The sequence below is a fragment of the Macrotis lagotis genome, chromosome 5 (genome assembly GCF_037893015.1).
Source record: "Macrotis lagotis isolate mMagLag1 chromosome 5, bilby.v1.9.chrom.fasta, whole genome shotgun sequence".
NCBI classification, from domain to species: Eukaryota; Metazoa; Chordata; class Mammalia; order Peramelemorphia; family Peramelidae; genus Macrotis; species Macrotis lagotis.
Window position 1 is genome coordinate 218147126 of NC_133662.1, and position 14924 is coordinate 218162049.

At 36.0% G+C, this 14924-nt stretch overlaps 1 protein-coding gene across 1 annotated transcript in view; it reads right to left on the reverse strand.

Annotated features, from left to right (window-relative positions):
- Positions 1-14924, reverse strand: part of RSBN1 (round spermatid basic protein 1) — a 58447-nt gene that overhangs the window by 38594 nt on the left and 4929 nt on the right. The window contains exon 2 of the mRNA XM_074188472.1: positions 11832-12505. Coding sequence (XP_074044573.1) covers positions 11832-12505 — 674 coding nt within the window. The remainder of the gene's footprint in view (positions 1-11831; positions 12506-14924) is intronic.

Below are 14924 nucleotides of genomic sequence, written 5' to 3' on the forward strand. Positions count from 1 at the left end.
TGACAAGTAGATGAATTGGATTTGAATGAGGGGATGCTGTGCAAGTCACCAGCCTCATTTTCTTCTCATCATTCCTCAGGGTCTAGTGGTCAGATATGGATCAATGGAAATGTCTCTGGATTCAAGGCAATCAGGGTTAAGTAACTTGCCCAAGGTCACACAGTTATTATTAAGTGTCTGAGGCAGGATTCGAACTCAGTTGTCCTGACCATAAGTAAGTGTATTATCCACTGTGCAACCTAGCTGCCCACTACAACATTACAGTCAGGGGTACCCTATCCATTGAGTCACCCAAGTTCAGAACCTCAGTCATCCTGGATTCCTTTCTCACTCCACATACATATCTGCCTTCATCTCATCTCATCTCACACACCTTCTCCCCCCTGATGCGGAAGCTATCCTCGTCTATAGACTAGGGTTTCATGCCAGGGCTGTTGCAATAGCCTTCTTGCATCAAGTCTTTCCTCCTCCAAGCCTATCCTCCACCCAGCTGCCAAGGTGAGCTCAGGCCTATGTCACACCTTGCCCTCTCACCCCCAAACTTCAGGCTTCCTGGTATCCCCAATATTAATCAAAAAATCCGGTCTTTATTTAAAAATCTGTCTGTCCCCAGATGCCCCCCCCCCGGTCTCTTCCAAACTTCTTCCACTCCATTCCCAGGCAGCCTGGACTACATGTTGCTCCTTACACATGACACCCCATCTCTTCATGTGCTTTTTTACTTGCTTGTTCATCTATGCCACCTGGCTTCCATCAAGACTTTTCCCTCCTCTTGTTATCTCTTACACTTTTTGTTTCTTCCTTAAGGATATGATTTCTCTCTCATCACACTCAATTTGGATCAATGTACAACATGGAAACAAGGTAAAGACTGACAAATTGCTTTCTGTGGGGGGTGGGGAGGGAAGTAAGATTGGGGGAAAAATTGTAAAACTCAAATAAAATCTTTAATAAAAAAAAAAAACGACATTGTGAGATGATCAACCTTGATGGAAGCAGCTCTTCTCAGAGTTCACAGACCAAGACAACCATAGTAGACCAGCTACAGACAATGTTATCCCCATCCAGTGGAAGAAAAACAAAGCAACAAACAAAAAACTCTTCAGAATCTGATGAACACTTTATAAAAATGATCTTTTATGTATCTCTTTCCCTTAATCCTAATTCCTCATATTGAAAATGACTAATCTGTAAGCATGTTTCTCAAAAATATGTATGTATAATGCTAACCTGACTGTTCGCTGCTAAGGGGAGGGGGTTAGGAAGGAAGAGTGGAAGGAAATTTTGTAATTTTAAAATATACATATGCATATGGATGAAAAAAATAAAATAAATTTTTTTTAAAAAGAAAAAACCCTTCTCCTTCCTAGAGAAGGAGCCTGCCTCTCATTGCCACCTCTGCCTCCTTCCCCCCAATCCTCTGAGGTCAGGGCTTGGTCTCTAACCTTGTCCTTTGTTTGAATGTTGTCTTCCCCAAGAGAACAGAAGCCCCCTGAGGGAAGGGTCAGTCTTTCTTCATAGCCCCTCAGTGCTCAGCACAATGCCTGACACATAACAACAGCTTAATGAATGCTTACTGGCTCAGTAATAACAGATATAACTCCCCAAAATGCATGATACTAGCTCATCTAAATTGAAAAAAAAATGACAAAAAGCAAAAAAAAGCTCAATAACAGTACAAAGTACAAATTACTAAAACAATTTTTTTGTTGATCCAATGATTCTATTGTTGAAAAATCTATCTTGAAAGTGTTTTAAGTTCTGCTAAAAGATTTTCATAGCACCATTATATGTAATTTTTAAAATGTTAACAAGCACCCTAAATGTACAGCAAGAGGGAAATAGCTAAATATACTACAGCACATTAATGTAATGGAATATTTTAATGCAATAAAGGCCAAGAAGCCTTTATTGGAATATAAAAGGTCTTTTATGCAATAATCCAAAGCAAAAAAAAAAAAAAAGATCCCCTCAAAAGGTTATTTTAAAGTACACATTTGACATAACCATAAAAAAGCAGGGAATAGTGTATTGGTATCATAATTGATGTATACATCCATAGAACTACACACAGAAGCCATAGAGCGTAATGGCAAAAGAGATGGTCAATCAATTCATAAAAAAGTAGGCAATAGCCCCAGAGGACAAGGCACACTTCTCAATGCTCCAAGCAGCTCTCTAGTCCTCCAAGTAGCAGAACTGTTGACAATCTACATTGGTAGAAGGAGTTTCCTTACTGATATGCTAGCCCTATGGAACCTCTAATCAACCAGAGAGAGAGGACAAATCATTCTATACTCCTTGCAAAAAGCTAAGTGCGAAGTTAGTCTCCTATACAACCACACATACCCTTCACCAAATACAACTCAGCCCACTTCTCTCCTGTCATCTGTCAAGCTCCCAACTGATCCTTAGAACCACCTTGCACCCATAGTTGTGTCACCAGCAAATCACCCTGTGCCCTTGACCATTGATGGCCCTGGCAGGCTCCACCAGGCCTTTCCTCTCCTTTCTAAATTCCTTATGTCTAATGAGAGCATCACCAATACATTCCCAACCTCAACCCTTCCTCTCCTTCACCTCACATGTTCTATTATATGCCAAGCCTGCAGTTCCTCCCACTCCATCTCTTGTATCTACCCCCCCTTTTTCCTCCTGCTAAAGCCACATGATTTCAAGGACCTCGTCAGGTCTTGCCTAGACTGTTCTACCAGGCTCTTATGTAGTCTCTTCTTCCACTACAATCCATCCTCCATAGCCACAGCACTTTCCCATACTCAGTGATTCCCTACAGATTCTAGAATCAAACAAACACTTCCCTTTTTCATTTAAAATTCTTCAGGGTGGGGAGGCTAGGTGTTATAGTGGATAAAGCACCAGCCCTGGAGTCAGGAGTACCTGGGTTCAAATCCAGTCTCAGACATTTAATAATTACCTAGCTGTGTGGGCCTTGGGCAAGCCACTTAACCCCATTTGCCTTGCAAAAATGTAAAAAACAAACAAATAAATAAAAAAAAATTCTTCTGAACCTGACCTGAATTATACAGGACAGTCCAACCAAATTAGCTTTCTTATCCTTCACATTCATATAAAAACAAAACTAAACTATCTAAACAGCAATAGAAAATTAAGGCATAGGAACATCTATTAAGCAGAATTGCATAAAGAGAAAAAGATTAAAGTGAAAACATTTAGGGATGTTTGCACTGTTTAGTAAAATAACTATATAAACAGGACATTGCTAAAAATTTCTCATGTTTGCTCATTTTTATAAGATTATTTGATTGTCATTTGTCCCTTGATGTTGTTTATCTAAAAAGTTAAGTCACTGTTTAACTAGCTACATAGATTAATTTTAAATTTATTTTAATTAAAGATATTATTTGAGTTTTACAATTTTCCCCCAATCTTGCTTCCCCACCCCCACCCCACAGATAGCACTCTGTCAGTCTTTACTTTGTTTCCATGTTGTACCTTGATCCAAATTGGGTGTGATGAGAGAGAAATCATATCCTTAAAGAGAACAGAATTCTCAGAGGTAACCAGATCAGACAATAAGATATCTGCTTTTTTTTTTTCTAAATTAAAGGGAATAGTCCTTGTACTTTGTTCAAACTCCACAGCTCCTTATCTGGATACACATGGTTCTCTCCTTTGCAGACAGCCCAAAATTGTTCCCAATTGTTGCACTGATGGAATGAGCAAAGTCCTTCAAGGTTGAACATCACTCCCATGTTGCTGTTAGGGTGTACAGTGTTTTTCTGGTTCTGCTCACGTAGATTAAATTTTAAAAGTGACTTGCCCAAGGTCACAAAGCTGAGTAATTGTTAAATGTCTGAGGCTGGATTTAAACTTCAAGTCCTCCTGACTCCAGAGCTGATGCTCTAATGAGCCACCTAGCTGCCTGGATCAAACTAATTGTTTATAAGATCACACAAAGGGATTTTTCTAAATGACAAAGCAAATTCAATCACAATGCTTAAGTGCAAAGATTCTTGAACTGCTAAAACAAAATTTTTAATTCAAAAAATGAATATTGCTAATTTCATCTTTGTCTTTTGTGTAGCTGTAACAATATATACATTTATTTTAAAATAAAAAAATTACCAAAAAGCATACACAATAAAAAATTGAAAAACACTCCCCTACATTGATGAAATATAGAGAGCACCTACAAACAGTATATAGACAAAATTACCACAATAAAGAGAGTCAAAATCATTTACAGCAAAAAATACTTTATCTCCTAATCAAATTGGGTAGTCAAAGACTACAAAGAATACAGCTCAGTTGCAAGACATTACAGATGAGGGTAAATAAAGGTTAAAAGGTTATCATAACTTACAAAAATACCAAACCTGGTGGTCAGCGAAGAAAAAAACACATCAACAGAAAGTTTGTCCTAAGACTCAACTAAACAGGTCATCTCTAAGCAGTTATACACAAAACTGGAAAAATAAAAGAAATCTGCTAGAAAAATAGAAGAGATCTACTAGAAGTTCAATGGTCTATTCCTATTAGTGACAGTGAAATTATCACTTTTCAACTTTATCACCTTAATCAAATGTGTTTGAAGTGAAAATGGTATCTAAGAAAAGCTCATTTCTAAAATATATACAAAACAGTCAAATTTGTAAGAATAATAAGTCAATCTCCAATTGATAAATGGTCAAAAGATATGAACAGGCAGTTTTCAGATGAAAAAATTAAAGCTATTTATAGTCATGAAAAAGTGCTCCAAATCATTAGTGATAAGAGAAATGCAAATTAAAACAACTCTGAGGTGCCACCTCATACCTTGATTGGCTAACAAAACAAAAAAGGAAAATGACAAATGGAGGAAAATTGGAAAAATTCAGTCACTAGCTGTTGGTGCAGTGAACTGTTCCAACTTTTCTTTTCTTTTTTTTTTTGCAAGGCAATGGGGTTAAGTGGCCACGGCCAAGGCCACACAGCTAGGTAATTATTAAGTGTTTGAGACTGGATTTGAACCCAGGTACTCCTGACTCCAGGGCCAGTGCTTTATCCACTACTCCACCTAGCCGCCTTTGTTCCAACTTTTCTGCAGCACAATATGGAACAATGCCAAAGGTGCAATAAAACTGTGCAGACCATTTGATCCAGCAAATATCCTACCTAAGTATCCCAAAGAGATCAGGGATAGATCCACATGTACAAAAATATTCATGCAGCTCTTTTTTTTAGCAGCTAAGAATTGGAAAATCAAGGAATGGCTGAATTGGTTAAGGTACAAGAATATTATGGAGTACTACTGTTCTGTAAGAAATCAAGCAAAGCTAACTTCAAAAATGCATGACGTAATGCTGAGTGAAGTGAGCAGAACCAGGAGAACATTTTACATACTAACAGCAATATCCTGAGAACATCGATTATTACAGTTTCAGCTCTTCTCAGCAGTTCAGTGATAAGGACAATCCTGAGAGATCTATTATAAAAAATGTCATCCACATCTAGAGGAAAAAACTATGGTGTCTGAATGCAGAGCAAAACATTCTGTGTTCCTTTTTTAAAACTGTTGATGTTTCTTTCTCTCATGGTTTATTTCCCCTTTAGTCCTTAGTCCTAATTCCTCTTTCACAACATGACTAATATGGAAATGTTAAAAATGATTGTACATGTACAAGTTAAGATAGTTTGCTGCCATGGGAAGTGAAAGTGGTAGAAAAACGTGGAACTCAAAAGCTTTCAAAAGGATGAATGTTGAAAACTATCTTTGCATGTAACCGGAAAAATAAAATAAGAACTATGAGAATGAAAGAAAGTAGAATATTAAAAATGATACTTCTGTTCTATTAAAAATATCAAGTTGTATGTAATAGATTTGTAATTTCATGTACAATCATCTTTTTTACTGTCCTATGTTGAAAATGATTGCTTTTTTGTTGGTGGAACTGTTTCTGGAGAACAATTTGGAATTATGCCCAAAGGGCAACAAAAATGTGCATACCCTTTGATCCAGCAATACCACTACTGGGTCTATACCCTGAAGAGATCATGAAAAAGGGTAAAAACATCACTTGTACAAAAATATTCATAGCAGTCCTGTTTGTGGTGACAAAGAATTGGAAACTAAGTGAATGTCCTTCAATTAGGGGATGGCTTAGCAAACTGTGGTATATGTATGCCATGGATCACTGTTGTTCTATTAGAAACCAGGAGGGATGGGAATTCAGGGAAGCCTGGAGGGATTTGCATGAACTAATGCTGACTAAGATGAGCAGAACCAGAAAAACATTGTATACCCTAAAAGCAATATGAGGGTGATAATCAACCTTGATGGACTTGCTCATTCCATCAGTGCAATAACCAGGGACAATTTTAGGCTATCTATGATGAAAAATAGCATCTATATCCAGAGAAAGAATTGTGAAGTTTGAACAAAGACCAAAGACTATTACCTTCAATTTAGAAAAAAAAAAAGTTATCTTGTTATGTAATTTTGCTATCTCTTATACTTTATTTTTCTTCCTTAAAAATATGATTTCTCTCTCACCACAGTCAACTGAGATCAATGTACACCATGGAAACAATGTAAAAACTAACAGACTGTCTTCTGTGGGGGATAGGGGGAGGGAAGCAAAAATGAGGGAAAAATTTTAAAACTCAAAATAAATAAAATCTTTCTAAAAAAATGATTGTTTTATTCCATAAACTAAAAGGAAAATGGCAATTAAGTTAAGCATTTATAAGAGCAAGGTTACATTTGACACAGCAGGTAAAGCATTCTATTTCTTATTTTATTTCTCCCTCAAAGTCATCTCTTATAATAAAATATATCCACAAAACTAAAGTACATATCAAAAAAATCTATCATATGAAGAGTTGCACATCCATAATCCTTCACTTATACAAAAACACAGAGAAGTACTTTCTCACATAAGAGGTAGTTTTAAAAATTTTAAAGACATTCAGGATCAGATCTAAAGACTTTTAGAAAGTGAAAAACTGCAAAAGAATGATAGGGTGATTCTAATGCCAGGGTGATTCTAATGCCTTACTCAAAAAAATCTGACAAAGTCATTGGTAAATGCTAAACTAACCTTCAGTATCACCTAAATAAGTTTTATGTAACTGGTCCTTTTTACACAAAGTCATACTTCATGAAAATGAGAAAAGATAAAGATCTCTTCTTTATAGAAAACAGATGCAGAGCTATAGTCAATACAAAACCATAATAAGCAGATTATCAAAAAAAAAAAGTCAGTAAAATTAAAGACCTTACTTTAAGACTCAAACCTTACTCCCACACACACAGCACATATGGTAATTTGACAGTTGTGGTCTTAGAGACAATCTGCACATAGAAATTCTCATAATATTAAGTAAGGAAGTCTTACTTATAAAAGGTGTTTGTCATTGTCCTGGAATGCATTCTATGTTATAATTGGAGTGTGATGTACTAAGATTGTGAGATTGCAGATACTCCCTTTAGTTGATGAATTATACCAATTGTAGCAAATCCTAAAAGTGTAGATTTGGTCACTCAATAGATTACTCTCATAATCCACACCAGAGAAATTAAGTAGAATGAAAAGTCTATGATCCAAAAGCTAGCAGGCAATTGGACAGGCAGCCAGCCCACTGAGTGGAATGGATCAGTACCATCTTGGCTAAGCACGATTCAATGACTTCAGGATTTAATAGGAAAACAAACTGGGCTGCACTTGTTCAATACTTTCAATTATTTTTATCTTCTCCATATCACATATACCACATCTCCCCTAACCCTCCAATACTAACCATATATAAACCATTAAATAGTGAAGATACTGCTTTAGATTAGGGATTATCCACTTTGTTGAATGAATGTAGTAAGCTCTGAAACAGTGGTTCATGACCCTATCTGCGCAACTTGTGGCAGAGTAAGGCTAATTCAGCTGTAGGTGTGGAAGGACTTTCTGGGAGAGGCTAGAGGGAGAAATAAAATAAGAAATGAAATGTTTACCTGCTGTGTCAAATGTAACCTTGCTCTTATAAATTTTTAACTTAGTTGTCATTTGTTTTCTTAAAATTTCCTAAAATGTCAACTGAGTTTTAGGGATTATAAAATGAGGTTCCTACAGTCTGTCTATTTCTCTGGTTTTTCCATTATGCCCTAGTGCTGAAAATGATAGTCTTAATATAATCAAATTTGCAGTTTACTAGAGAGTTCTGTGTCACCTAACCAGTAACATGGTAGATCAGACATTTTCCTCAGTTACTTAACTCTAAAAAAACTACAAGAGTTATGGTGTAGATATAGAACAATTACAGCTAAATACAATGAATGCTAATAATCCAAAGCATCTATTCAGCACCCCTCCCAGTCACATTCAGGCAGAGATGCTCAAACTAAACAAAGTGCTTCTGCTTGGGTCCACAATGTGATTTCCTCTTGCTACAGAGACTTTGCCAACACACCCCCACTTACTTTCTATCCCTAAGACACAAGGAAGACATTGATTCTGCCCAGTCAAAGATTCTGCCCAGTCAAAAAACTAAAATAACAAAAACAAAAACTGCACAAGCAGAAAAATCAACAGGTGATCTTGAAACTAGAAGGAAAAATGAATACTAAATTCTCAGAGTTGTTACAAAGCTCATTCTAATAAATATTAGAACAAAAAAGCAAAGTTTTTACAGTGGAATCTCAAGAAAGCATGGAACCAGAAATCCTAGCATGATTCAAACAAGAAATTCATTAAAAAAAAAAAGAAAATTAAGGAAAAGAAAGAATTTTGTTTTTCAGTTGTTTTTGGTCAGAATGTTTAGTTCTTAAAGCAAAAATAAAACTCATTTAGCAGATTAGGGGGAAAACAGAATGGCAGCCTTTCTCCAAAGACAACAATAAGATTAATAAATTTAGAATACAAAAATACTACAGTGGAGAAAGGTCTGCAAAATAGAAACAAAAGTCAACATTAAAAGAATACATGCTCTCTATCCAAACCAAAGGCCACTGACTTCAAAAATAGGACGCACAATGATAAAGGACAACTGAAGAAAAATAAAATCAAAAAACTTGAATGTCATGATAAAGGAAACACAAAAAAAGGATTACTCAGAATTTCCAAATATTGAAAAAAATTGAATGAATCCTTCATTCATCTATTTATCACCTACAGAAAACAAAACAAAATAAATTATGCTTCAAAATTTGCAGGTGACCCAAAGGGTGTGATAAGTAAAAGTAAACTGCAGAAGTAGAATAGGAAAGCATTAATTAGGCATCTACTATGTCCTGAGTGCTAGGGAAACAAACTGAAAAGACAGTCCCTACTCTGAAAGAGCTCACATTCCCATGAAGGAAAATAACATATGAGCTGCCATCAGAGGCATATAGGACCAGAAAAAAACATGTCATTTGTGTAGCAAGATCAAAGTTATCTATTGATAACCAAGTCCAGATGTAGCGATAGCAACCACAGAACACTGGCTCTAATGTGTAAGCAACAAACTAATAAAAAAAAATTCTGAGGACAGATAAGAATTCAGACTCAGAAACCTCTAGGTCCAACACTCCAAAAGAACTGCTCTTATATAAAGACTATTTTCCCCACAAATGAAACATGAAAAGAATCCAAGGACAACAGATGATCAACATATTCCCAGATGATACTGAAATATCTCCTTTCTTTTAAGGAGATGTTTACACATATAAACTATATGTATATCAATAGAGTAGTTTGAAACTGAGAATAAATGAGAAGTATTTATTAAAGATTTACTTTTAAAATATTTTAATTCTAATGACTATTAGAGTATGTTAGAAAAACCACTAGTCTTGGCTCCTAAAATGGGTTTGCAACTATTCCATTCTTACCACACCCAAGTATCTTCCATGTCCAAATCTGAATACAACTTCCTAGGTCCCAGTCATTCGTTTATCTCTAACCGAAACACTCCTGAAAACTGAACATTCTCAATATTAAATTAACAAAGCTACTACAAATGAACAAAAATGCCAGTTTCCAAGGTCCCCAAAATTCTCATATGGGGAACATGATGAATAAGAGCTATATCAAGCCTAGCCATAATCTTACCTATTCTTTTTAAAAATAATCATTCTTAAACTCAAGGTAAGTTGTTGGTACAGTCATATAAATTTCAGCTCCATTTTAAAAATTGGAGGACAAAAATCAGCAGGGAATTTAAGTCATTTGCTTATATTTTTAGCCTGTGTGCAGTCAGCCTGGATATAAGTATGTTCAGTACAGAAGAACCTGGAAGTAAAAGTCACCCTTATAAAACCAGGACCCTTATTTTTCCAACCTTCTGGCATTTCTTAAGAGCTACCTGCTGGCCTCTCCATCCAAACAGAAAGTTTGCTGCATTTTTCTAAAAAAAAAAAAGTGTTATATACCATGTTAAATATGCTCTCAGCAATACCTTCTCCTGTTAATTAGGGATTTATGGCAGATGGGCTAATCTAGGAGAACTGGTTTCCAGTCTCTTCAATACTTTATAAAAACTGGCTTCCTTAACCTTTATAGGGCAAAACGCCTAAAAAAAAATAAAAAAAAATAAAAATAAAACCCAAAATCTACTACAAAAGTCAGCACTTCGGTACCTGATTGTGGTAACAAGGCCAAAATCCAAGACGAAGCCCTTTATTGCACATCGTGTTCCAACGTCTTGGGCCGCCCCATCTTGCGACCTCTCCAGATTGGCTGCTCCTGCTCTCTCTACTGCAGAGAGAACTTCAATTAGAGAAATTCTGAAGCTTATGAATCTAAACTGGATACTCCCCTCATTGGAGGTAAGGACAGTTAAAAAAAATCACTGGAAAGATTTAAGTTAGAAGAGGTTTCAAATAGATCTAAGTGGCTTGTAAGCATCATATTGCCAGCAGCTGAGAGCCTTATGTGCTACAGTCTAGGTGACCCCTAAAAAAAAGTCCCCAAGGTCACTATCAGCAGCAAGGTGTTAAACAACCTTAAAAACCAGGTCATATATAAATCATAATAATAAATTCCTACAGGGGGAATTTTTCTCCATAACAATTTGTGCAGGATTTACATGATTTATAGCATAACCATTTGTAATTCCTATAAGGAAAAACTAGGAGAGGGAGTTAAAAAGGGGGGAGATAATGCTGATTTCCCATTATGTCCTAAAAAATAAAAAATCAGTTTGGAAAAAAAAAAAGTTTGATTAAAAGCCACTGGTTGTGAAGGGGAGAGAGGTTCCCTGCTGACTTAAGCCTAGCTGCCCAAGCAAGGCTTCAAAGTAGTTTAGATCACAAGTGTTTACAGGCAGAAGGAGCAGAGGCTATGGCGGTCTTCCTAGTGACACTTCCAAGTCACACAAATGGGGTGTATTTCTGGGATAGACTGCCAACAAGTTACTGGAAGAAATGAGACAAGGACCAGTTCAAGCCTGGCAAATAAAAAGGCCAAGACCCTCACATGTTTCATCATGAAGTACAAGGTATTAACTAACTAGTTTAATACCTTGAAACTACCAAACCCAATCACACCTGCTACACAATAAACCAACATGTTCCTGATTTGTGGAAGGACAGATTTATTTCTTTCAATCTGATTCTACCACAACTAGCACTGATATATTTGCATGTAGAATTCCCAGTTTAGATTTATTAGATTAAGCTCAAACAAATACTCTCTCCCACCCCCATCAAACAAGGAGAATAATCTGCTCTAGCAATGAAGATTTTTTTTAGAAAGAGAAACAAACAAACCTGAGATTTTAAACTGTATTCAGTGACATTAAACTTTGTAAAGGTATTGCTAGGCGCTGCTCAGTGGCATCTGAGGGTTACACCTAAAGTAAATAAATTGCTGCTTAATGATTCATAACCTTTACCTTACCTGAGTATGAAAGTTTGAAATGGTTGTTGTTTCAATATCTTTCTTGCCCAGAATTTCCATTTTCACTGGAGTGTTGGGAAAATTAAAAGCAAAATAGTCCAGGAAGTCAGGCAGATATGCAGCTGCCCCATGCACTATTGCTAATGCATAGTAAGCTGCATTTTTTTCATTTTCACTGAATGTCAGAGTAAGGAACTCTTCAGAAAATCTCTCCATCTCCATTGGAGACAAAAATGAGAGTTCATCCATGTAGGCGTGAAGAACGAGAGCCCCACCATTGGACTGGTGTTCCTCATGAATAAAGTTACTAAATTTAGTGCCTGTTTTTAAGAAGTTGCTACGAATAGAATGCTCCTGGTGAGTCATAAACGGGGTCTGGACACCCTGAGGGACGCGGTACTCCTGCATGCCCAAATTCAGTCGGCACAACTGCTCATCTTTCAGGTACCTGAAGGATTCCTTGTTAACTCCTGTCCTGTTGTTCACCTGTCCTTGGGTCAGAATTTCCTTGTTAATTCGGGTCAGGCCTGCACAGACAGTCTGCACTTCTTTGTTGTACATTTTAAGGCGTCTCCCACGCATATCTTCTCGATGTTTCTTTTTCTTTTTCTTCTTTATTTTCTTCATGACAAAGTCATCAGCCCTCTGGGTTTTGCCATTTTCATCTGGTGTTTCTGGCCATAATAATTAAAAGGAAGTCAGTTATTAGGTCTTTTAATGACATTAAACCAACTTTTAAAAATGTATTTTTCCCCCACCTAAAGTAGAACCCCATTATTAAGTTGATTCAGATCAGATTAATTTGCCTTTTTTCCCATTTCCCCAGTCTAGGAAATATAACAATAATCTTAATGTAATAGTATTCAAATGTGAAGAGGAAGAAAAATATACCTTTATAATCTAGGGAAAATGGCCCATGTGCCCAACATTAAGAAAATACCTAATAATATGAATTCTAAAAATTGGAATCTGTTTATAAAACTTAGGCAAAGGTTAAAATTCATTGAGTACATTGATATTAGTCTATAGTTTATTTGAGTAAAATACTTTTGATAGATCATTTATTAGTCAAAAATTGGAAAGGTGATCTTATAAAAAAAATCAATACCAAATGAGACTTAAAAACAACAAACCACAAAATGTGTAAGTTTAATGGAGATATCTACACATGCACACACATATACAGAACCACACATACCTTACTTCACAACAAGACAATTACCGAGTTAGTTGAGTACCTATATATAAAATTAAATCTGAGGTTTACTTTAAAATAACATTTGAAAAGGGAATTCAGATACATGCAATAAATTACAATCCTGATATCCTTACTATAACTCAATAATTATGTAACAAGTAGATTAGAATAATAAACCTTTTAAAAACCTGAAACCCATTAAATAGGTTAAAGTATAACCAAATATTTTGAAGACTGTTCATCCTTTTTAGCTTCTATTTTCAATTAACAATTGCCTTTAAGAGTTTCTGAGGAGTGGCTAGGTGGTGTAGTGGATAGAGCACTGGCCCTGGAGTCAGGAGTACCTGAGTTGAAATCCGCCCTCAGACACTTAATAATTACCTAGCTGTGTGACCTTGGGTAAGCTACTTAACCCCATTGCCTGGCAAAAAAAAATAAATAAAATTATAAAGTTTCTGAATAATATTGAATGATTTTACATAACTAAAAATGAATTCAGCCTTCAATAGTATTTTGAAAGTTACAATATTTAGTAGTTTAGGAAGGGAAGTTAAACATTTAGTACAGGAAGCAAAATTAAACACATTTATAAGATGTGCTTCTTTCAGGACAGAAATTAATTTGTTTAACTTTGCCCTATACACCAAAGTGATTTTTGGCAGTGTTCCCAAGCAACCAAGTGCTTAGTGTTATTCTGAACATAGATTACATAAATTAGCTTACTAATTTTAAACACTGTATCAATATTTTAGTGATTAGGAGACATATACACAGGGAAAAACGTCTTGCTGAAAAGATTTCAGGCAGAGCTATTTGGTATGCAGAAGATGAATTGTGACCTAGATCTGCTGCTGAAATTAACACAGAGAGAGAGTTGCCTTGATTGTAACACATTTTGTATATTACTACCAATTCAGGGCTGGTGTTCCTAACATGACAAATCCTCAGTGGGGCTGTATTTGTATTCCCAATTTTTTTAGTTTCGTTTTTTTGTTGTGGAGGACAAAAATAACTGCTTCTCTTTCCCAAGGAAAGGTCATTTGGACTGGAAACTAACACACTATGATATCAAAGATCTCAATAACTTCAGTATTTCTGATCGCTTGCTAAATTAGAAAAGTGCACAATCTGTGACGTGTTGCCTACATTACTTATATTCCAAACAGAAACTTTCCAGCTATTCTTATTTTGGGGGGAAGGGGTCACTAAACGGTTATCAGTTTCAAATGATGCATTACAGTAAAGAGATGTTACTATCTTTTATTTCAGGCAGAATGGCAATCTAAAATTTTATTTTAATGTGGAAATATATTTAAAAATCTTTTTAGAGGGGCGGCTAGGTGGCGTAGTGGATAGAGCACCGGCCCTGGAGTCAGGAGTACCTGAGTTCAAATCTGCCCTCAGACACTTAATAATTACCCAGCTGTGTGGCCTTGGGCAAGCCACTTAACCCCACTGCCTTGTAAAACCCTAAACAAACAAACAAAAAATATTTTTAGAAATATTGAGAAATAACATTTTCCTCTAAAAGTAAGATAAAGGACAAAGGCAAAAGAACAAAGGCTTTCCTTAGGGAAATGGATTAAGGGTGGCACCAAATACCTTATTTAAAAAAAAATCAATAGGTCAATCAATTTGATTACTGATCTACCTAAGGTCAATACCCTCTCTACAGTCTATCCAAAGGCATAGGTAGGCCAGCAACCACTCTTTTCCGCTTAAAAGTTGATAAAGTGGATCAATGGCAATTTCTCCTGGAATCAGGAGATTTGTCTGTCTGTCAGGTCCCTCAACTGTAAAACAGAGATAACGATAGCACCTACCTCATAGAAGATGTTGTGAAGATAAAATTTGTAAAACACTTTGCAAATACAAAAATACTGGCTTTGTTAAGC